This window comes from Armigeres subalbatus, chromosome 3 (genome assembly GCF_024139115.2).
Source record: "Armigeres subalbatus isolate Guangzhou_Male chromosome 3, GZ_Asu_2, whole genome shotgun sequence".
Classification (NCBI taxonomy): Eukaryota; Metazoa; Arthropoda; class Insecta; order Diptera; family Culicidae; genus Armigeres; species Armigeres subalbatus.
In genome coordinates this window covers 269,883,312-269,907,849 of record NC_085141.1, presented here as the reverse complement: position 1 = coordinate 269,907,849, position 24,538 = coordinate 269,883,312, and the positions used below count along the sequence as shown (strand labels likewise).

Sequence of the window (24,538 nt, the reverse complement as noted above, 5' to 3'; positions counted from 1 at the left end):
TAAACAAACCTGTTTCGCTCTTCATTTTTTTGGGTTAGGAAAAAATAATACATACTCCAATGTAAAGAAAGATTGAAGGACATAGGAGACGTGACTAAGTGTATTCTGAAAAACAAATAAAATTAGTTGACTACCTTATAACACAGTAAATGACCGATAGGGAATGAACTCATGATCAGCGCTAGACGGTAAAACAAGAGATAGAGTCACGTTTAACTGAGACCTTAGCCACCTATGTACATGAGACCATATATATAGACCATATTATGATGTTTTCATCCACTATCCTTTTCTCTACATGACTAATAGTTTCACCACCTAAGGTAGTGAGGAGGATCAATCAATGTCTTTTTGAGCCCATCATGGAATGGAAGCTCACGAAATGGTTTGAAATCTTTACTGACTGATTCTAGTTCCGAGACGATGATGATGCTATGCAAGGCCGTCATAAGTCCACAAAGATAGTATTAGGCGTTTTCTTGGAACATGGTTCAAAATATGTAGTTGTTAAAATAGCAGGCTCAATTTTTTTAAAATTGTTTGATGAACGGTTCTAAACTGTGGCCAATTTTGGCTTTTCGATTCAGTTTCGACTGCTTTCACTTTCAAAACTTTGGACGATTATTGATATTCATCAAATTGTAATACGATATTTTAGTTTCAAAATAAGTTTTCATGAAAGGTGTTTATTAGAAATATAGTCAGCAATTCAAATTTAACGAGGTGTATCGTGTATACCTATACCATATACACATCAACATAATTGTATTTTATGTGACCAAAAGATCCAACGAGTAGTACATATTTTTAATGATGTTATTCATATAAATCAATGCTTCATAATCGTAAAATTCATTCATTTAGCTAGGAAATAGACGCAATGAAGCATTACCATACCATTGATAACTGAATCTTGGACCAGACTTTAAAGACTTGAATTTTGAAGAGCGGAATAGAACATGATCATTTGACTACTGAAATTTATTATATCAGACAGTACTGTAAAGGATATGACGCCATAATCTTGATCAACCGCCAAATAATGGAAGCTCTCAGATTAATATGTCGATTTATTGCAATAGTACTTAAATTAATTTATTGTATATTTACGATACCATTTAAATTATTCCATGTTGAAACAAAGTCCACTAGTATGATCCCATCACATTACATCAAAGTGTTATGGCTCGGCTGCGGTGGTGGGCGTGGTGACGCGTTTTGACAGAGAATAAGGCATTTTATGAGACAGATCGAAACAGCTGTTTTTCTCGTGTTTATCTACTTTGACAATTAGTGGGAGCCCGTTTGCTTGGTAATTTCGCGCCGTACATTCCGATGGGTCCCATCATCAATTCTGCCTGTTTTACTTTTCGTCTACCAGGGTTTTAGAACATAGATTTTCATATGATTCTTAAAATGTATCGTTAGATAATTCATACCATTGCATTCTAAGCATGAAATGCTGAAGAAAACACCAACAGTAAAACGTTACAAACATTATTTTGTGTTCGGACCTAACGGAATGTTCACGCAGAATCATACCAAAACAAAACATCAGAAGTAAATAAACGGGCCACCGCGAAACGTCTCATAAAATGCCTTATACAGAATTACTGTCAAGATGCGCCGTTGCGTTAATCGCTGTAGAACGACCTTTACTTGGAGATGGCATCAGTACCACCCGTTGTCAACATAGACTACTATTCGGTATTGAATGTCGGCTCCAAGAAAACATTAAATCAACTTTACATGTTAATTATTTGGAAAACATTCATGCGCGTGATGAGCTTTCATTATTATTATTATTTGTTTTTTAAACTGACAGACTGCGGGAAGGGAAATGTATCGGTATGATCACAATACGAACCCAGACCGCAGTGACCTAGTGAGAAACATAGCTTGAGTCGTCTGTTAGTATTGTGTATCACATGGAGAGCCCAGCCGAGATACCAGTCTATTAAGACTACAACTGGTCAACTCTCGAAAAAAAAAAATTGTAGAAAATAAATCATTCATGAACTACACTTCTTCTTCTTCTTCATTCTATGTTGTGATGGGACCGGTGACAGAGACCATATGCCCAGTGAGTTTGGATGTTTGCGTGTTTTGTTGATGTCTCGCAGTCGGGCATCGTCCGTTATTGGGCACAAACTCCAGCACCCGTGGGATTGTTTATAACTCCTTTTTCACTTCGTTTAGAAAGTTGACGACGTCTCGGAAAGTGTTCATATCATTTGTTTTGAAGAGGTCAATTAGCGTCCAGAATTTACCGTCGAAACTGTACTTCGAGCGGGTTATAGCGTATTTATTGCAGTGCAAAATAACATGATCGGCTGTGTCTATGGTCAGGCACACCTCACAGTCTGGATCTTCGACAATCTTCATTGTTGCTAGCCAGTTATTAGCAAAGCTATGTCCGGCCATCAGACGATTTATGCATCGAACCTCTTTGTTGTTCAATGGTTTGTTTTTGTACCAGGGTGTGTCGTTAAAATGTGGCTGGATGGAGAAGAAGTGTTTTCCTTTTTCCTCCGCGTATGTGGTATACCAGTCATTGGTGTTCTTTATTCGCCTTTGGTTGAAAATATTTAGTGCATCTTTTATAAATATTCCATTTTCCAGGATGAGGTTCGAGTTGATTCCTGCCTTAGCCAGTTCGTCAGCCACCTCATTACCCTTGATAGAGATGTGACTTGGTATCCATTGAACGGTCACCTTTAGTGTTGTTGCCTTCTCAATTATCTCTTGGATCATTATGTTACGTCTCTCACCTGGCTGTGCACCTTCAATCAGCTGGCACGATGATAGAGAGTCTGTAAACAGGACCGCTCCTGTGATGTGTTCTTCGTTTAGATGATTAAGTGCCACAAGTATAGCGTAGAGTTCGGCAGTCATTATGGAAGTTTCTCGCTGCAGTTTCAAGCTGATCCTGCGATTCGTTGGAATGCAGAAAACCCCTACACCACAGGCCTCACCTATTTTTGAAGCGTCTGTATAGATGTGGGGTCTGTGTTTGTATTTAGTGTTTGTTAAATACAAAAATGCCTGTTTGAGCACTCGCGGATCGCAATTTTTCTTGGCAGCCATCCCCTCTAGTAGCGCGGTTTGTACTTCGAGTGATTGTTGGTGATGTCCTGTCATGTCCGGAATTATTGCCTCAAAAATGTGCTGGTGTTGAAGATAGGTTCGTTCTACTAATGTGAGTTTTTCTTCTGGAATATTTTGTCCTCTCAGTTCCGTAAGTTGATTCACGACTACGCTGTTACTCTGGAAATGTTTGGCTATTTCTTTGCAGGTTGCTTGTTCAAGACGTTGATCTAAAGGACTCTCTCCAGCGAGTGCTGCCAAAGTGTTCCTTGGGGTGGTTCTTGAGCATCCGGTAGATTTCCGCCAGCATTGGTTGATGATGATCTGCAATTTTTCCCTGTTTGATTTACAGGCGTTGCCGTAAACCGTGCAGCCATACTCGAGGGCACTGCGTATTAAAGCCTTATACAGTAATCCCATGGTTTCTGGGTGTCCTCCATGTCTTATTCTTGAAAGTACTTTCAACATGTTGAGACGGTCCTGTATTTTGTAGCGAAGTTCTCGGATGTGAATTCCAAAGCTATTGGTGCGGTCCAGGTATACTCCTAGCTGTTTATATCTATTAACAGTTTCGATTGTCTTTGAACCAATTTGTAATTTTAGGTCTACGTTGACCGCTTTGAAGAGAATCAACTTGGATTTGTCCGGGTTGATTTCCAGATTCAGTTCTCTAGCTTTATCCTCAAATTTGTTTATGCACGCCTGCGCCTTTGTTTTGGCGTTATTCGTTACTTCCAGCGACAATGATTGTAAAATCATCCGCATATTGCACTATTACGACTTCTTCATCTTCTGTATCATGCAGATCGATCGTGTATATGTTGAAGAGTGTTGGTGAGAGTACGTCACCCTGCGGTAAACCGTTGCTTACTGTTCTTTTGATCTCCTCTTCTCCGCACCTAATTGTAGCAGTTCGATTACGTAGGAAGTTGGATATCCAACGGATGTATTCTTGAGGTATCCTTCGCTGACCCATAATTTGTTCTAGTTTGTCCGTGCGGACGGCATTGAAAGCGTTGCTCAGGTCTAAGAACACTCCAATGGTGGTGAGTCCGTTTCTTTTGTTTGCTTGGATAAGATTGGTGATGTAAGTGGTGCACGTGCTCGTTGATTGTCCTTTGCGAAAACCGAAGGATCGTTTCGGTAATAGATCCATGCTGTCAATGTACTGGTTTAGTCCATCTAATACTGCCTTATTGATGGTTTTCGTCAGGGTTGGAAGCATCGATATCGGCCGATTTCCAGATGCTGTGGTGCTATCCTTGCCGGGCTTTGGTACTGCGATGATCCTGATTTCCTTTAGGTGGTCCGGGAGGCTTCCTCGTCTCCAATAGCTGTTCAGGTCGATTAGAATGAGCTTCGTCACTTGGGGTTTCAGTGATTTTAGCATTTCGTATGTGATACGATCCATTCCTGGGGCCGACGATCTTTTCCGACTAAGGATGACGTCCCATTTATGTTGATCGATGATGTCGTAGTTGGTTGCAGGAAAATAACTGTTTTCTACGTTCTGGTAAATGTCGTTTGGTCCGATGTGAAGATCTATAAATTCCTTAGCCAGATCTGGGCTATCTTGAATTATGTTATTTCGTTTGTTCGATTTTTTTCCAGTAAGTCGTCGGATTTTTGACCACAGTTCGGCTGAACTTGTCTCCGGGCCGACTTCTTCGGTGAATTTGTTTATGCCTTCTTTGATGTACTGCTTTTTTAGTTTGAGGAAAATAGCGGAATATCGTTTTAAGTTGACCAGGTTTTCCATGGTGCTGTTACGATTGAAATTGGACAAGGCTTCTTGTTTGTCTTTCCAAGCTGTTTCCACTTCTGCGCTCCACCAATATTTTGGGTTGAATTTGTTGACAATTCTGTTTTTCTTAATAATCTCACCCACCTCCCTCGTGAGGTCCTTGATTCCGCTAACCGAATCAGCATTCATCTTGGCAAGGTCCGCTTGTATCCCTTTTTTGTTCAGGATGAATTTCTTTTGTCCGGTACTTCTACGTTGTATCCAATTTGGATTATGAGGTGGTGGCTTCCAACTGATTCTTCGAGTACAGTCCACGTGCACTCTAGTATCAGATTGCTGGAGGCTAATGTCAGGTCGATGGCGGTTGGTTTTTGGTTTAGTTGTAGTGGTCGATATGTGGGGCTTCCGTTATTCAGCAGGATCAGGTCGGATGCATTGATCTCCTGTAATATTGCCGCTCCTTTCGCAGATGTTTTATCGTTTCCCCATATCAAATGATGGCAATTGAGATCACCACCCAGAATCACTTTGGGATAAGGGAACTACACTTCAAACAGTAAAGACGTGTTTGGTCAATAATCACATGTTATCATCAATTAATTAATGGTTATCAGTTTAGTATTAATCATTGAAATTTTTCGTAATAATTGATCTTTCAAGTCAAAATTGAAATCAATTGTTTACTAAAATTACAATGATTTATAGCTGATTACTATTGATTATTGATGATTACTATGGATTACTCTGACTGTATTGCATTGATTACTTTAATTCAATATTATTATTATAAAATTTCAATGATTGATCACCATTGCTTATTGTTGATTATTTATTATTGTGTTATGATGTTTGAATCCTCTTGAATCTACCTGTCATGAGCCACCTGAGCCATATCGACCCAAAGTTTTCCGTGTTTTCGATGTGCTCCAATTAGTATGGCATCCCTGTTCATTACAATGTTGCACGCAGGTTGCACGTCACCACTATAATCAAAAGTTATTATTTACTTGAAACTGACAAGCCATACGTATACGATTCGGCCCTGGCCAGACTGGCCAGTTCCTTCACTTTCTCTATCGTGGTCGTCCAGAGAAGTCGTATTTCTTGTGTCGTGTCGTGTCATTATAAGAGTTCATCGAGTCTCACTGCCGTGCAGTAGAATTCAGAGGTTGAACAACTATGGAGGTAATATGGCCTATCATAATTGGATAATGATGATCGTAATCAATGCTAATTATCATTTCAGGTTGAAATTCTTGATGCGAAAAATTCCAAATCCCTCGGCAAGTGCCGCGTTCAAAGTGATACCACCATCAAGGCATTGAAAAATGAAGTGCAAAACTTGAAGAAGTCGCTGACCGTGCACCGGCAGGCCCTGCGATTGGAACCCCGTGGTAAAATATTGAAGGACTCCGACACCCTGAAATCGCTCAGCGTCACATCGGGGGGCAAAGTGTACGTGAAAGACCTGGGACCGCAGATAAGCTGGAAGAGTGTTTTCCTGGCGGAATACGCCGGACCTATATTCGTGTATTTGATCTTCTATCAAAGGCCTTCGTTCATTTACGGCAGTAGCGCTGCGAATCCAGTTAGCCTGACCGCCAAGTAAGTAGATGCATATATTTTTTTTTGCTTTTACTTGTTATCATAATCGAAAGGTTAGTGAAAATGCGAGGAAAGAGTTGATAATTTATGCGCATTGCATTACCTCTTCGCACGGCGTGAAGTCAACTAATCGGACACTCTTCAATAAAGGTTGTTTCAATTTTCAATGACATAGGTAGATAGATGTTACTTCAGGTCGCGACAGTGAAGTATAGATTAACTATGAAAATGAATCAGTAGCTAATCACTGATAACATATCATCTAATCATTTTACGCGGTGCTTTTACGAGAAAAAGTTCTACGCTGAGCTATGTTGCTGATGTCCAATTTATCCAATTATACAACATAGTCAGCATTACAGACAAAGATATCGACCTCTGATCGCTTATATAAAACATCGACTTTGTTGCGTTTAATATTGCATATACCTACAACAAAAGTCAAACTTTTTATACAGTTTTATAGCGTGGAACTGACGAAAAAGCCTAATTTCGTTTGCGTCATTCCACTCATTTTCGCTATTAAGCTTCTCGGATATCTCTCAGTGTTGGTTGATTTTGTATGATCGTTACTCGTTTTGTGTGTATTATACGAAGAAAATCAAAGAAACATGCGAAGCATTCGTAAACTATCGTCTATCGGTAAATATTTTAACAATACCGAAGTGAGGTTCACTTGAATATCGCAATTATTCATACGTCATGCATGAATAAACAAAAAAAAGTTAGAAAAGCTTTAAGTGATCTAATGTGCAAAAACTACTCTATACTGTAATAGTTATCACCAGTTCTTCTTCTTTAATGACTTTCAATTCCAACTGGAACTTGGTCTGGTTTTCAACTTAGTGTTCTATTAGTATTTACCCAGTCGTTAGATGAAAGCTATTCGATGCCTATCATTGCATGAAGATGTATTTTTTGTGTGGCAGCAAAATAATTTACACGATATGCCCTGGGAGTTGAGACTGGTTCCCACTCGTAAACATCCTAGACCGGGACCGTGAATCGAACTCGGCATCTCCGAATTGTTGATCCTACGTATTCGCTCACAAGGCTAACTGGAAAACTCACCACTGGATTATCACCAGTATCAAATTGATTAACAGTTGCTTGTTTTTGTAGGGGGTATAATTGCTGAATGGAGAGCAGCAGATTTGTAACGTTTGTCTGTTTTGACTTCTCACTCTTCTCACTATTTATAAAAATTGTCATGAATAGAACAAAACCAATAATAGAACAAAGCGAATAATAGAACAAAACCTGCCAAAGCCGTCTTTCCCCCTATATATATATACACTACCCGCCAAAAGTATGGAAGCGCAAAAATAAGTATTGCAACACCTGCTTTGAATATTGCAACACTCCGAAAAGTTTAGCATCACTCCGGAACTAACATCGTCGGATCGATTTATCGTCGGATCCATTACATTTAGAATGGTGGAACCTTCTACAAAATTTATCACGGCGATAAGTGCATTGCGAAAGAGGACAATTTAGCTCTTTGGAGTGCCCTGGCCACCAGGTAGACCGCGGATTATCCGGATTCTGAACCACATGTGAAGTCACCGCTTAATACATCTATTTATTCTAGCGACATGCCAAATGTTCATCATCTTTCGTAATCGCAATATGACAGAAAAATCAATGCTGATTGACGCTTGCTTGACCCTTGGCGTCCTCCCAGTGGTCCTCCGGGAGTTTCGGAACATCCGGTAAAGTGGTTAAATTTTGAAATTCGTCACAGAAAGCTGCGACTTTTTCAAAGCCGATTGTGGCAGAATTATCAGAGCAAAATCAATGCAAGCATCACTCATTGACCCCAGATGGCCTCCCAGTGGTCCTCCGCAAATTCCGGAACATCCGATGAAGTGGTCAATTTTTAAAATTCGCTCCAGGAAGCTGCGACTTTTTCTAAACGGTTTGAGGGAGCATTGCCAGAGAAAAATCAATGCAAGCATCCAGGAATTCCTTCGGAAGTTCCCCCAGGAATTCCTTCGGAAGTTCCTCCAGGAATTCCTTCGGAAGTTCCTCCAGGAATTCCTTCGGAAGTTCCTCCAGGAATTCCTTTGGAAGTTCCTCCAGGAGTTCCTTCGAAGTTCCTCCAGGAATTCCTTCGGAAGTTCCTCCAGGAATTCCTTCGGAAGTTCCTCCAGGAATTCCTTCGAAGTTCCTCCAGGAATTCCTTCGGAAGTTCCTCCAGGAATTCCTTCGGAAGTTCCTCCAGGAATTCCTTCGAAGTTCCTCCAGGAATTCCTTCGAAGTTCCTCCAGGAATTCCTTCGGAAGTTCCTCCAGGAATTCCTTCGAAGTTCCTCCAGCAATTCCTTCGAAGTTCCTCCAGGAATTCCTTCGAAGTTCCTCCAGGAATTCCTTCGAAGTTCATCCAGGAATTCCTTCGAAGTTCCTCCAGGAATTCCTTCGGAAGTTCCTCCATGAATTCCTTCGAAGTTCCTTCAGGAATTCCTTCGGAAGTTCCTCCAGGAATTCCTTCGGAAGTTCCTCCAGGAATTCCTTCGAAGTTCCTCCAGGAATTCCTTCGAAGTTCCTCCAGGAATTCCTTCTGAAGTTCCTCCAGGAATTCCTTCGAAGTTCCTCCAGGAATTCCTTCGAAGTTCCTCCAGGAATTCCTTCGGAAGTTCCTCCAGGAATTCCTCCGAAGTTCCTCCAGGAATTCCTTCGAAATTTCTCCAGGAATTCCTTCGAAGTTCCTCCAGGAATTCCTTCGGAAGTTCCTCCAGGAATTCCTTCGGAAGTTCTTCCAGATATTCTTCAGGAAGCTCCAGAAATTCTTTCCAGGAATTTTTCCGAAGATCCTTCACCTTCCAGGACTGCTTCCGAAAGTTTCTCCAGGAATTCCTCAAGAAGTTCCTCTAGGAATTCTCAAGAAGTCCCTCCGAATTCCTCCGAAAATTCCTTCGGAAGTTCCTCCATGAACCACTCAAGAATTTCCTCCAGGAATACCTCCGGGAGTTTTTCAGGAAGTGTACCGGAAGTTTCTCCAGGAATTCCTCCAAATGTTTTTCAGTCCGTTCTTCCAAGAAATCCCTTGAAATTTTTTGCAGGAATTCCTCCGAAATTCCACTGGAGTCCGAAAATTCCACTAGGACCTACTCCAGAAATCCCCAAAATCTCTACATAAATTACTTTGAGAACTATACAGAAATTTCCTCTGAATTCGTTTCTAAATACACATGGAATTCTTTTAAGCCCACCTATCTTCGATCTCCGATATTTTTCCTGAAATTTCGCATTCCGCATTCCGCCAGAAAACCGTTTGGAAATTTTTTAGAAGTTCTTTCAGGAATTTCAGAAATCACCCAGAAAACTGTTCACGATTTATTTCCAGGAAATACTCTTGCAATATTATAAAGAAGTTAACCTGAAAATACTCCCAGAAATGCTCCCACTTTTTCTTCCACAAGGAGGGGCTTGTATTCCACAAGGAATTCTGCCAAAAAATGACCAGGAATTTCTGCGGAAATTACGTGGAGAATTGTTCCAGATATCCCTTTATAGATTCGTTTCGAAATTACCCCAAAAATTTCTCAAGGTATTCTCAAGAAAAATCCAGGAATAGCTCCGGGAAATTCCCCTTCCAGAAAGATTTTACGATGAATTTTTATGCGAATATCTGAAGGAGTTCCTAAAAGAATTCATAACGAAATTCCTGAAGGATTTTTTTAACAACGTTCTTAAGAAATTCTCGAAGATATTTGAAGAAATTTTTACAAAATTGTTTGTAAATAATTTTTGGTGATTCCGATTTATAAACTATATCGGAAATGAGATTATATTCTGCATCATTAGAAGTGGAAAAATGTCATATGAACATGGTGGAAAATATGTATTTCTGACAGGAGTTAGACGAATCTGGAAAACTGAACTTGACTTTACTGTTAATGCTCTTTTGGAAAAAAGTTCGAAATCCATAATCCTACTGCCTACAATAGCCATCGGCGTTGTAAAAAATATTTGGACGTGGTAAATTTTCATACAATTCATTTTGATGGTGGCGGCGCACAGGTCTATTCCTGAGGACCACTCAGTGAAATTTTGCTTTCATATTGCTACATCTAATTTACGAGGGAGGATTACTAAGACGAATTTAAAAAACCCTGATTAATCCACCTAGCGGTGATGGTGCCTTTCTCGTGCATTATGAAAATAGTATTTTGGCCATTACTCTTGAGCCCATAGTCCGATCTGGCCAATTTTCAATAGGAAACAATGGGAGAGTATTTTGCGTCGAATGCAACTTGTTGCGAGTAAATCGGTTACGGATAAGTGCCTGAAAAATGAGTGACATTTTTTTACTCAATTTTTCTATGAAAAAGTGGTATTTTGGCCATAACTTCCGAGCCCATAGTCCGATCTGACCAATTTTCAATAGGAAACAATGGTAGAGTATCCTGCGTCGAATGCAACTTGTTGCGAGTAAATTGATTAAGGATAAGTGCCTAAAAAATGAGTGACATTATTTTACTCATTTTTTCTATAAAAAAGTGGTATTTTGGCCATAACTTCCGAGCCCATAGTCCGATCTGACCAATTTTCAATAGGAAACAATGGTAGAGTATCCTGCGTCGAATGCAATTTGTTGCGAGTAAATCGGTTAAGGATAAGTACCTGAAAAATGAGTGACATTTTTTTTTGGGTGGGTGCGCACAGACACACACATACACACACACACACACACACACACACACACACACACACACATACACACAGACATCACCTCAATTCGTCGAGCTGAGTCGATCGGTATATAACACTATGGGTCTCCGGGCCTTCTATAAAAAGTTTGTTTTTGGAGCGATCATATAGCCTTTACGTATACTTAGTATACGAGAAAGGCAAAATGGACCACTTCACCGAATATTCCAGAACTTCTAGAGGACCATCCGAGGAGAACGACTGGTTGTTATATTGAATTAGCTCTGACATTTTTACATCAAGCGATTTTCAGAATGTTGCAGCTTTCTGAGTTGAATTACAGAAATTTACCACCTCTCCGGATATTCTAAAGCTCCCGGAGGATTACTAGGTGCCCATCAGGCGTCAATGGGAGATGCTCACATTGATTTAACTCTGGCATTACTATTACAGTCAAACCTCTATGAGTTGATGTTCTATGACTTGATATCGACTTATGGAGGCAAAATATGCCATATTGAAAAAAATATTCTGGGTTACTGTGGTGGTCCCTTGAAACAGATTTTCAATGATTCTCTATTCCACGTCTCGATATTTAAACGAGTCTTCATTATCGACTCATTGAGGTTTGCCTGTACAAACGGTATAGGAAAAATCGCAGTTTTCTGGGATGCATTATAAAACCATTAAATATGACCACTTCTCTGGATTATCCACTGGTCAATGAGTGGTGCTTGTATTGATTTTGCTCTCACAATGCTACCACAGATGTTTTAGAAAAACTCGCAGCTTGCTGGAACGTAATTTAAAAATTGACCACTTTACCGGATGTTCCGGATCTTCCGGAAGAACACTAGGAGACCACTTAAGGTCAATTAGTGATGCTTGCTCTGATTTTTCTCTGATAATGCTTCCACCAACCATTTAGAAAAAATCGCAGCTTTCTGGGACGAATTTAAATAATTGGCCACTTTACCGGATGTTCCGGATCTTCCGAAGGAATACTGGGAGACCACCTGGGGTCAATTAGTGATGCTTTCATTGATTTTTCTCTCACAATGCCTCCGCAAACCGTTTAGAAAAAATCGCAGCTTTCTGGGACGAATATTAATAATTGACCACTTTACCGGATGTTCCGGAACTCCCGGAGAATCAGTGGGAGGCTACCACTAACTGGTCAAGCAAACGTCAGTCAGCATTGATTTTCCTGTTATATTGCGATTACGAAAGATGATGAAAACCGCATCTCGCTGGAATGAATGCATTTATTAAATTGTGACTTCACACGTGCTCCAGAATCCGGAGCATCCGGATGTCCACCTGTTGGCCAAGGCACCCAGGGAGCTAAATTGACGTCCGGCCTAATGCACTTATTGTCGTGAACAGTTTTGTTGAAGGTTCCATTATTCTAAATGGAAAAGATCCGATGGGAATATGAGAGTTCTGAAGTGATGCTAAACTTTTTTGGGGGTGTTGCAATATTCAAAGTAGGTGTTGCAATACTTATTTTTGCGCTTCCATACTTTTGGCGGGTAGTGTATATATATTTTTTAGTATTTTTTGCACGAGAAAGGAACCAACAGCCACATGGGCGTATTGGCCAGAGAGGACAAATTATACCGTCTTCTTCTTCTTCTTCTTCTTATTGGCATTACATTCCCACACTGGGACAGAGCCGCCTCGCAGCTTAGTGTTCATTAAGCACTTCCACAGTTATTAACTGCGAGGTTTCTAAGCCAGGTTACCATTTTTGCATTCGTATATCATGAGGCTAACACGATGATACTTTTATGCCCAGAGAAGTCGAGACAATTTCCAATCCGAAAATTGCCTGCACCGGGAATCGAACCCAGCCACCCACAGCAGGGTCTTGCATTGTAGCCGCGCGTCTTACCGCACGGCTAAGGAGGGCCCCATTATACCGTCTTACCCTACATTTACTCCCATACCGATTCCTCGGTTTTTCTTGTAAATTGCGTTTGTCCACGAAGGGTAAAATTTGCTCGAAATAGCGGGCTTGGTAGTCATATGGCTACTGCTTCTGCCTCATACGCAGGAGGTCGTGGGTTAAATCCCAGGTCCGTTCCATTCTCATTCTTTGTATCTTTCTCTATATTTCTCATGTTCTAGCAATCGCTAGAACTGGAAATGGACTTCCATACCGTTTCCACATTACTATTCCTATACCTTCAACTTGAATATTCTAACAGTAATCTGCTAGAATTGGAAATGAACATCCTACATCCAATTAGAAATTCCATCAGTTGCTTTCTCCTATTTATCACATTGGCAGCTCGTTAACCAAGACGAACCTCTGCCTCGAACCTAACCCAAAAAGTTCCAACAAATTCCGCATGAACTCGTGGCAAGTGCAGAGGTATATTCGGCTTGCAGTGGGCGAGTGATTGAATCATCATTTCCTCCCCCTTCCCTACATTGACTTGCATTCTGACGTGGCAGGCGCCAGTATGACCTAACAAATGAGATCACCAGTACTTGTACATTGAAGATGTGTGCTAGTCCCAAGCAAACTTCTGTTGGTTCCCTGTGCAAGAACAGCTGATCTGGTAATAATGGAGTAGCAACTACGAGCAGTCAATCAAGCTCAAGCTCAAGCTAAATGGCGCTGTCGGCAAGTACATCTGTACTGTCGTTTGTCGTTATTCAAATTATTTGCGTGCGAAATAAAGGTTAGTTCTGGATTGAGGGGGTCGGTTTCGAACCACCATTTTTGAGAATGTCCAAAACGTATACTTTCACTTTACCCACCCTGTATCTCCTACCTTTCCAGAGCCGCACACACAATAAAGCCCCGGAAATATAGAATAAGGTTTCATTACGATATAGAATTTCAAAACTTGGCCAGAAAATTTGCGCCCTCATGACCTCTGCCATTTAGGGGGTCGATTGGGAGCCTTCTCCCCTATATTCAAACACTCCATTGCGTTTGCGTTTGTATAGGCAAGGGTCTGCTTTGGACTGTATAAATCCTAATGATTTGAACACCGATTCTATGTTACGGTTCCAAACGCGTGCAGATTGTTTAAGGCCATATAAGCTTCTTTTTAATCGACAAACCATTCTTGCATCTTCAGAAACGTATCCTTTCGGTTGCCTCATGTAAATGACTCTGATTGACCATTTAGGTATACCGTCTTGACGTCAACGTGCTTCACTTTCAGATTCCGCTTGGAGGCCACGGTGAGTAAGGTTCGGAACGTGACTTGTATCGCTACCGGAGCGAAAACCTCACCGTAGTCTGTGCCGTACTTTTGCGTGAATACTTGTGCGACGATGTGTGCCTTTGTCTAACGATATTGCTTTTCTCATCGAGCTTCCTCTTGATTATTATTATTTGTTCAGACTAAGGCCGAAGTGGCCTGTGCGGTATATGACAGTCTTCACCATTCGGCTCGGTCCATGGCTACATGTCGCCAACCACGCAGTCTACGGAGGGTCCGCAAGTCATCTTCCACCTGATCGATCCACCTTGCCCGCTGCGCACCCCGCCTTCTTGTGCCCGTCGGATCGTTGTCGAGAAACATTTTCACCGGGCTACTGTCCGACATTCTGGCTACGTGCCCGGCCCATCGCAGTCGTCCGATTTTCGCGGTGTGAACGATGGATGGTTCTCCCAGCAGCTGATGCAACTCGTGGTTCATTCGCCTCCTCCACGTACCGTCAGCCATCTGCACCCCACCATAGATGGTACGCAGCACTTTCCTTTCGAAAACTTCTGCGCGTTGGTCCTCCACGAGCATCGTCCAGGTCTCGTGTCCGTAGAGGACTACCGGTCTAATGAGCGTTTTGTAGATTGTCAGTTTGTCGAATTTCTCTGCTGGTATCATTTTCGGCAGTCACCAGTGAGCCCAAGTACACAAATTCTTCTACTACCTCGATTTCTTCACCACCGATGCAAACTCACGGTGGGTGGCTCACATTGTCTTCTCTTGAACCTCTTCTTATCATGTACTTTGCCTTCGACGTGTTAATGACTAGTTCGATCTGCTTTGCTTCCCTCTTCAGTCTGATGTAGTCCTCCTCCATCTTCTCAAAGTTACGTGCCATTATATCTATGCGCCATCGTGTGATTGGGTGGTAGCCAATCAACGCAAGGATGTGCAAGCTGAGGATTAAAGGCCGTTTCTTCAACTATAGCATCATCAACGTGCACTGCCCACACGAAGGGAGACCCGACGACGAGAAAGAAGCGTTCTACGCACAGCTGGACATACGATGGATGCCCACTGCGGGACGTCAAAAACCTCATCGGTGACATGAACGCACAGGTAGGAAGGGAGGAAATGTATAGACCGGTCATCGAACCGGATAGTCTGCACACCGTATCGAATGAGAACGGCCAACGATGCATAAACTTTGCAGCCTCCCGCGGAATGGTAGTCCGAAGCACCTTCTTTTCCCGCAAAAATATCCACAAGGCCACATGGAGATCACCTAGCTAAGAAACGGAAAACCAAAACGACCACGTTCTAATCGACGGTAAATTCTTCTCCGACATCACGAACATCCGCTTTTACTGCTGTACGAATATTGAATCCGACCACTACCTCGTTGCAGTATGCCTGCGCTCAAAACTCTCGACGGTGTACAACACGCGTCGAAGTCGGACGCCGCGGCCTTACATTGGGCGGCTACAAGACGGTAGACTAGCCCAAGAATACGCGCAGCAGCTGGAAGTGGCACTCCCAACGGAAGAGCAGCTAGGCGCAGCGTCTCTTGAAGATGGCTGGAGAGATATTCGATCCGCCATTGGAAGCACCGCAACCGCTGCACTAGGCACGGTGCCCCCGGATCAGGAGGAGCAGGAAGTTTTGCCGCAGGAGTCGATGGAAGGTGTCGTGTGTCCCATCTACAAAAAGGGCGATAAGCTGAATTGTAGCAACTACCGCGCAATCACATTGCTGAACGCTGCCTACAAGGTACTCTCCCAAATTTTATGCCGTCGACTAGCACCAATTGCAAGGTAGTTCGTGGAGCAATACCAGGCGGGTAGTACTGCAGAAATGCCGCGAATACAACGTGCCCACACATCATCTATTCATCGACTTAAAAGCCGCATATGATACAATCGATCGGGACCAGCTATGGCAGCTAATGCACGAACACGGATTTCCAGATAAACTGATACGGTTGATCAAAGCGACGATGGAACGGGTGATGTGCGTAGTTCGAGTTTCAGGGGCATTCTCGAGTCCCTTCGAAACCCGCGGAGGGTTACGGCAAGGTGATGGTCTTTCGTGGATGCTGGGTCATTAGGCCGAAGGCCATTAGGCCGAATGGTCATTAGGCCGAACGGTCATTAGGCCGAATGGCCATTAGGCCGAATACGAACTGGGGAGTGACAAGTGAGGAAGAAGTAGAACGGAAGAAAGAAGAAGGAAGAAGGAATAAGAAAGAAGGAAGAAGGAATAAGAAAGAAGGAAGAAGGAATAAGAAAGAAGGAAGAAGGAAGAAGCAAGAAGTAAGAAGGAAGAAGGAAGAAGGAAGGAAGAAGGATGAAGGAAGAAGGAAGAAGGAATAAGGAAGAAGGAAGAAGGAAGAAAGAAGAAGGAATAAGGAAGAAAGAAGAAGGAAGAAGGAAGAAGGAAGAAGGAAGAAAGAAGAAAGAAGAATGAAGAAGGAAGAAGGAAGAATAAAGAAGGAAGAAGGAAGAAAGAAAAAGGAAGAAGTTAGAAGAAGGAAGGAAGAAAGAAGAAAGAAAAAGGAAGAAGGACGAAGGAACAAGGAAGAAGTAATAAGGAAGAAGGGAAAAGGAAAAAGGAAGAAGGAAGAAGGGAGAAGGAAGAAGAAAGAAGGAAGAAAGTAAAAGAATAAAGGAAGACGGGAGAAAGAAGGAAGAAAACGAAGAATGAAGGAAGAAAACGAAGAATGAAGAAGGAAAGGAAAAAAGAAAAAGGAAAAAGGAAGAAGGAAGAAGGAAAAAGGAAGAAGGGAAAAGGAAAAAGAAAAAGGAAAAAGGAAGAAAGAAGAAGGAAGAAGGAAGAAGATGGAAGGAAGAAGGAAGAAGGAAGGAGAAGAAGGAAAAATTAAGAAGGAAGGAGAAAAAGGAAAAATTAAGAAGGATGGAGAAGAAGGAAAAAATTAAGAAGGAAGAAGAAGAAGGAAGAAGGAGGAAGGAAAAATTAAGAATGAAGAATGAAGAAGGAAGAAGAAAGAAGGAAGAACGAAGAAAAAAGGAAGAAGGAAGAAAGAAGAAAAAAGGAAGAAGGGAGAAGGAAGAAGGAAGAAGGAGGAAGAAAGAAGAAGAAAGAAGGAAGAAGGAAGAAGGAAGAAGAAAGAAGGAAGAAAGAAGAAGGAAAAAGGAAGAAGGAAGAAGGTAGAGGAAAATAGGAAGAAGGAAAAAGGAAAAAGGAAGAAGGAAGAGGGAAGAAGGAAGAAGGAAGATGGAAAAAGGAAGATGACAGATAGAAGAAGAAAGATTCTAGAAGGGAGAAGGAAGGAGGCGTAAGGTGAAGAAAGAACTTCTCATTTTTAATTTTTTCCTTTTTTTTGCTAATTCGGCCTAATGACCATTCGGTCTAATGACCGTTCGGCCCAATGACCATTCGGCCTAATGACCTTCGGCCAAATGGCCTGACATCTCTTTCGTGTCTGCTATTCAACATCGCTTTTGAAGGGGTAATACAAAGAGCAGGGATTAACACGAGTGGTACAATTTTCAATAAGTCCGTCCAGTTCGCCGAGCTTCCTCTTGAACAACCACTTATAGCCGATCGCCTTTTTGCCATATGTATGGTAGCTCTACAATCTCCCATGCATGTGCTGTTCTCGATCAATGCTTGATACTCCTTATCCATAGCATTCTTCCACAAACTCGAATCTTTGCTGTTTAGTGCTTCGGTTACAGTAAGAGGATCAGTTGTTGAACTTCCCTTCATACTTGCTTTCAATCCCTGGGTGAATATGGTCCTCAGGTACGGTATTTTGCCTAGCTATGCTTGAACTTCTAGGAGTTGATTTTTGCTGTTCAACTGTAACTGTATGATACGGAAATCCTCTAGCTCAATATTTTCGACACCAGGAATAGGCTGCTAGTGCGCTTTGAGCGACACATGGTTACTTTGACAGGGCCTTCTTCTTCTTCTGATGGTGCTTTTTTAAGCTTAATTTTCGTTATTTTCTTTTGCACATATACCCACCTAACTGAACCGACATTGAAAATCTGTCATAGAGACTTGTTTTGTTTCTATTTAGTCTGTAGATTTAGCATTCTTTTATAATCATGTTGATTTTCCCTGTATTTAGGTCTGTGGAGGGGATCGAAATCGAACCCATGACCATCTGATTCGGAGTCAGACCTGTAGACAACTACTCTTTGTCTGGTTCAATGCATCATGCACTTGAATGTTCGCTGGAGGAATGCTTGAAAGAATCACCTACTCTTCTATTTTGGCTTCGTCTAACGGTTGGCAAATATCCAAGAACTTTGACTCACGACTATTTTTCCGCTTCTTGGATCCAGAAAACGATACGCATTCGAAACATCACTGTATCTAACGAACTTGCTGGGTTGCAGCTCGTTCAGGTTCTCAAAAAAAAAAAAATCGTCAGTGCCGAAATGTGGGTTTCCATGTTCCCATTCTTGTCCAAATGTAATCGACAAATCGTTTTTTTATCTATTGCGTTTATTTGACAGGCTCAGGCATGTATAACACTTAACGGAGCCGAGACTTTATGATATTTACAATCGATATCATCTTATAGACCAAGATACTCGTGGCGACTCACGGTTAGATTGCGTAATTTCAGGACGGACTAGGTTGGGATTTAGGTTTGAGGTATTACAGCTGCTCATCCGGGTATTTGACGTCATTAACGGTATGACGTAGCGTCAGGCTCGAGTTGTGGTTCGTCAGGGAGTATCTTCCGGATGGCCATAGCTTCGTATTGCACAGAACAATGAGACAAAAACAAAAACGAGAAAAAAATAGGGGAATTAAACTTTTATGTCAGACGAGCAAAGAAAGGCATAGATGGCCTGCATATAAACCACATCGCGATCCCCCAAAACACTTCTTACTTCCCTGTAGGGTTGTTTACTGGAGGCGTCGTTTTCCGAGCAATACCAAACTACGTGATCAATGTCTTCGTAACCGGCTCCACACCTACATAGGTTGCTATCGACCAGGTTTATTCTATAGAGGTGTGTGTTTAATGAATAGTGATTGGACATAAGTCTCGACATCGTGCGAATGAAGCCTCGGCTTAAGTCCTCACCTCTGAACCACGCTCGCGCAGAAACTAATCGACAAATCTTGCGCATCACGGATACCTTCGTGATAAGTGTCTTCTTGACTAGAGATGTTGTAAATTAATCGATTACTTCGATTAATCGATTAATCGTTGTAATAATCGATTAATTTTGAATCGATCATTACCTAACGATTAAACGATTCAATAATCGAGAGAGATCGAGAGTAATCGATTTGTTACTAATCGATTAATCAGATTTTACGACATCATAAGGATGTCGCAAATTAATTGATTAGTTCGATTAATCGATTCATCGTTGTAATAATCGATTAATTTTGAATCGATTATTATCCAACGATCAATCGATTCAATAATCGACAGGAATCGAGAGTAATCGATTAGTAACCAATTGATTAATCGATTTTACGACATCTCTATTCTTGACGTGGGATTTTTGGGAGGTTTTCCCAAGCTTCGGCAGAAGATTTGTACCAACTGATTGTCTTCCATGGCCAGTCCTATGATCGCCAGCGCTTGTTTGTCCTTTGTTTTCCAGGCAGCGGTTTCCAGTTCAGGCCTTCACGGCGGTCCAAGATCCTTCCTTGACCAGAAGCAGTCTCATACGGAAACTCCAGTTGTCGTAATTTGGTACCGTTGAGCTTCGCAAACGAACTCTTTATTTCTCAGCAGCTTGTTTGATTCGTCAGTAAAAATATCTTCAAATTTCACTGGTTTTGATACGAATGGTGGGCCAATAACCTATTGGCACCCCAAGGGAATTTAATCGTACCGTCTTGGTCTTCAGCTGTGGTTCGATAGGAAGTAAATTTATCAAGGCTTAAACATTTACTGACATTTGAGCAATGGTTGCTTCGATGCTTCTGCGTTACGGAGCTGCGTTGCAACTCTAATAAAAATATCCTTTACTGCTGCTGACACACCGCCACATACCCCACAACGCGAAACACGGATCTGTTAATGCACGGAAAAAATGGAGCGGTGAAAAAATGAACCAACTCCTTTGCACTAGCCGATCTTCGCCGACTAGACTCGGATACAGGGTGTAAAATGAAAATTTCAAAATTGGGGACCATCACGCAATCATGTAAGATTTGTAACATTAATAGGTCCTTTATCTTTCAATGGATTTTAAAGATTTATATATCAATCGATTCGCAAATTCTCCACCAATTTGCTAGTAGTATTGAAACTAAACTATTGAACATTTTAGTTCTTTCATGCATCATGCGTCTCCTATGCAGGGCGTTCCAATCCTTGTTAATTGCCTATTTTTAGGGTATTATCAATCATTGAACTGGGGTGTATGAATGGGGTGGCACAGAGTTGGAGATGCTGCTAAAGCTGGGTAGTAGGGTAAAGTGCCTAATAGTGGACCCTCCAGCCATTTCTGCATTATTGCAGCACAATGTAAACATTTTGCTATGAAATTCCTTCGGGAAAACCTACCTTACAGTCCTATAATTTGATTAACATGCATTGGAAATGCTACGAAAAGTAAAATTAAAAAAAAAAATGATTTTTTACAATTTTGTAAAAAATAAACCCCATCATAGGAATATTTTGGGGGTCCATAATGCGAAGAACGTAGCGAAACATGAAAATCAAATGAAGTGTCAACTATAGGGAAACAATTTCCTATCATGGACCCCCACGGGGTCTACTATAGGGCGAATTCAGTCAGACTTTCAAATGTTAATAACAACGAATAACGTCGTGTATTTGAGTGTTTTATGTATGTTTCGTGAAGAGGAGATGCAGAACTTGTTGTTAGATATCAAGCAGAATTAATATGTTGAAAATTTGTACTCCTTATAACAGGAAGAGCAAAAATCAGGGCATTTTACCCTAGTGTCGGTGGGATAGTTCCTTCTCTTCTACATAGAACGAAATAATTAGTTCAGTGTACTATATTTGGTTTTACGTAGTTTACGTCGAGCAATCGTGTCTTGTATATAAACTCAATTTTTTTATTTTTATTAAAGACTCTTTAATAGTTATTCGAAAGCGACACTCAAATCCAGCTTTAGCAACACCTCTCATTATGTGAGAGACCACACTGTTCAGCAGCTGGAGCCAGCCCATATGTACACCATGCTCACATCGCGGTTCAATAATAGATAATACCCGGAAAGGCAATCATCTAATATTGAACTTGTTACAATTCAGTCATGGGCAATACCCGAAAAGTAGACAATCAATAATCCTTAAAGCGCGCTTAGTCTCAATGGAATTGGAATATTGCCGGTGAGTTTCCGAGTCGATTGATAAGAAAATCTCGGAAATCCACCGAAAGATGAAGGAACTATTAGATAACGGTAAAAATCTTTTCTAAGTTTGAGACGGTTTCGAATTTGGAAATTTTTGTTTTACACCCTGTATCCGAGCCTTCCCCGTATAGACGTTGAATGAAGTGAAGATACTACCCTTGATACTACCTTTTCCGTATTTAGCCAAAACACCAACCTTTTTGGTTCGAATGAGTTCAAAATCAGTTATGGATTACTATAAAAAAGTTATTTAATATTTTTTCTTTTTTTTTTTATTCCCACACACGGTAGATGACAGTCTACAGGCAGGCTTACTTACTCACTTGATCTTTGATGGTTCTACACATAATGATGTATTCTTCTCCATTGGACTCGGTCCTGGCCTAATCACTTCCAATCTTGCAGAATCTTAAAATGTTTCATCATTCCAATGTCGTTACAGCGTTGCTGCGATCTGCTGGGTTGCACATTATGCGAAACGCTTGCTGGAGACGCTCTTCGTTCATCGCTTCTCCCACGCTACAATGCCGTTGAGAAATCTCTTCAAGAACTGTGGATACTATTGGGCGTTTGCCGGTTACGTTGCGTATCACGTGAACCACCCTCTCTTCACCGAACCAAGCGCACCGGTTCTGTATGCGGGACTTGCGGGATTCATTGTAAGTTGAGATCTCACCTCCTGTGAGTTATTTAGATTATACATTACTACAATTGTATTTTCAGGTTAGTGAATTGGGCAATTTCTCCATCCACATGTTGTTGAGAAATCTAAGACCAGCAGGTTCCACGGTTCGTAAAATTCCAAAACCAGATGGCAATCCATTGACTCAACTGTTCAAGTAAGTTTCAGCTGCACAACTTTTACGATTATGTTTCGATGATGTAACTATTTATTGCTATTACTTCCAGCTTCGTCTCCTGTCCGAACTACACGTACGAGTTTCTGTCCTGGTTATCGTTCTCGCTGATGACTACCTGCGTTCCGGCGCTACTGTTCACCGCCGCCGGCATGTACCAGATGACGGTATGGGCCATCGGAAAGCACAAGAACTACAAGAAAGATTTCAAGGATTATCCCAAGGGTCGGAAGGCTATTCTACCTTTTGCCATCTAATTTTAGCGTCGACCTTTTGACGATATTTATTATGATTGATTGAGCATTTCAATATATTTTTTTGTTTTCGTTCTTCGATAATAAAAGGTTAAGGTTTTTCTAGTACTAGAACGAGATTAATGGCTTTAGATCTATTGGTAGCGGTACAAATTAAAATACGTTGTGGAGGATAATTGTAAGACTTAATATCGGTGATTCAATCTTAACTTCATAAATGACGAAATTCGTCGTTAAGCTACCACCATTCCCTAAGCTAGTTGAATAATTTGTTCTTGATAGTAAAAAATCTATAAGCCACACAAAGATTATAAGACCTAAAGACATCACTATTGTTTAAAAAAATAGTGAAGTACTAACTGTTCGACGTAGAAATTTGACATTTATTTTTTAATAAATCATTGTACAAGACATGGCATGACTTGAAATATAATGTCTTCTGTAAAAACCAAATATATGTTTTCTTTGTTTATTATACAGAGGGTCACATTCGTTTTTGTCAAGAGATTTATTTGACAGGTTCACAAAATACAACGAAAATAAGCCCAAATTTTCAACCCCAGAGATGATGATGCCTTTCTCGATTCTAACGTTTCGAAACACAGAAACACACGTAAAGAACAGATCAACACAATTCGGTGAGTCAGAGTTTCTAACCCCTTGAGCATATAGCTGTTATGAATCAGATTCATAGGTGCATTAGTAATATTCCGAATCCAGTTCCCATAATGTGTATTGTCTATCCGGAAAAAAATAAGTAGTAGAAATACAGGCAAGGTACCCAACATCGGAAGTAGTTCGTCGGATTTGCATAAATATGCGTTTAACGCATCATTTAGTTTGAGAATTAAAACTTCGGCAGAACGTTCGGTACGGAAATACCTACTTTCGAATTCTGAAATGGTTCTACCGCTACGTCGACAATACATTAAACCTAACTTAGTAAGGGATGCGCTGTTCTCGTTCAGCGAAGCGATACACAGCACACTACCTACCTCCAGTTTCAAAGTGAGCTTTAGTGTACAGATCGAGAAATTTCAACTACTACTTAACGATAACGACTTTTTCAAACTGCTTACATTCCCTAGCAGCATGTTTGAGTTACTTTAAAATATATGGCTTTACATTATTTATTGTTTGATACATGAACAGGCGACATAGGTCCTAATGATGCCGATAATAATGCTCTAATAATTACCAACGCTCCACAATTGTCCGTGATTCGTTCTTCAAAATGGTATCCTCAGCATTCCGTTATTTCGCAGTGCTCTAGGTCGAACGTATTGCTGGCTACTCGCTATCTCACTTATCACTTCTTGCTTCCCACTACAACTCTGATAAGTTTCTTCACGTTGTACTCGACATTTAGTGCTACGGCCCATGCTGGTACGCCATAGCGAATAATAGACAATGCCACCCCCGCTATCAACCTACGCATCTGACTATGTACCGCCGATCTGTTGGACATCATTCGTGATAAGGATTTTATCGCCCGCTGGCATGCTCGTGAAATTGAGCCTATCGTCGTTCATCACACCCAGATGCTTTAAAGACCTCACGGAGTTAACTGTGCAGGTCCCTTCTCTTATCCTCGCTTGCGGCAACCCATGGCGGTTATACACCAGCACAACCTCGGTCTTGTAATGTGCAAGGGACAGCTGCCTCGAGTTGAGCCATTCTTCTATTCTGCCAATCGCGTATGACGCCTTATTTAGTTCGCCTTCGTCGAGAATGTCTGCAACCTCTGGCATTACGTCATCCGCGAAGCCTTCTATTTTCACTCCGGCCGGGAGACTTAAGCGTAATACTCCATAATACATGATATTCCACAGAACCT

At 41.3% G+C, this 24,538-nt stretch overlaps 1 protein-coding gene across 1 annotated transcript; it reads left to right on the top strand.

Annotated features, from left to right (window-relative positions):
- Positions 1-5,860: 5,860 nt before the first annotated feature.
- Positions 5,861-23,154, top strand: LOC134224216 (probable very-long-chain enoyl-CoA reductase art-1). Its single transcript, XM_062703518.1, has 5 exons — positions 5,861-6,016; positions 6,078-6,436; positions 22,033-22,249; positions 22,314-22,429; positions 22,500-23,154. The coding sequence occupies exons 1-5, from the start codon at positions 6,011-6,013 to the stop codon at positions 22,702-22,704; spliced, it is 903 nt and encodes a 300-aa protein (XP_062559502.1). The 5' UTR covers positions 5,861-6,010; the 3' UTR covers positions 22,705-23,154.
- Positions 23,155-24,538: the final 1,384 nt, after the last annotated feature.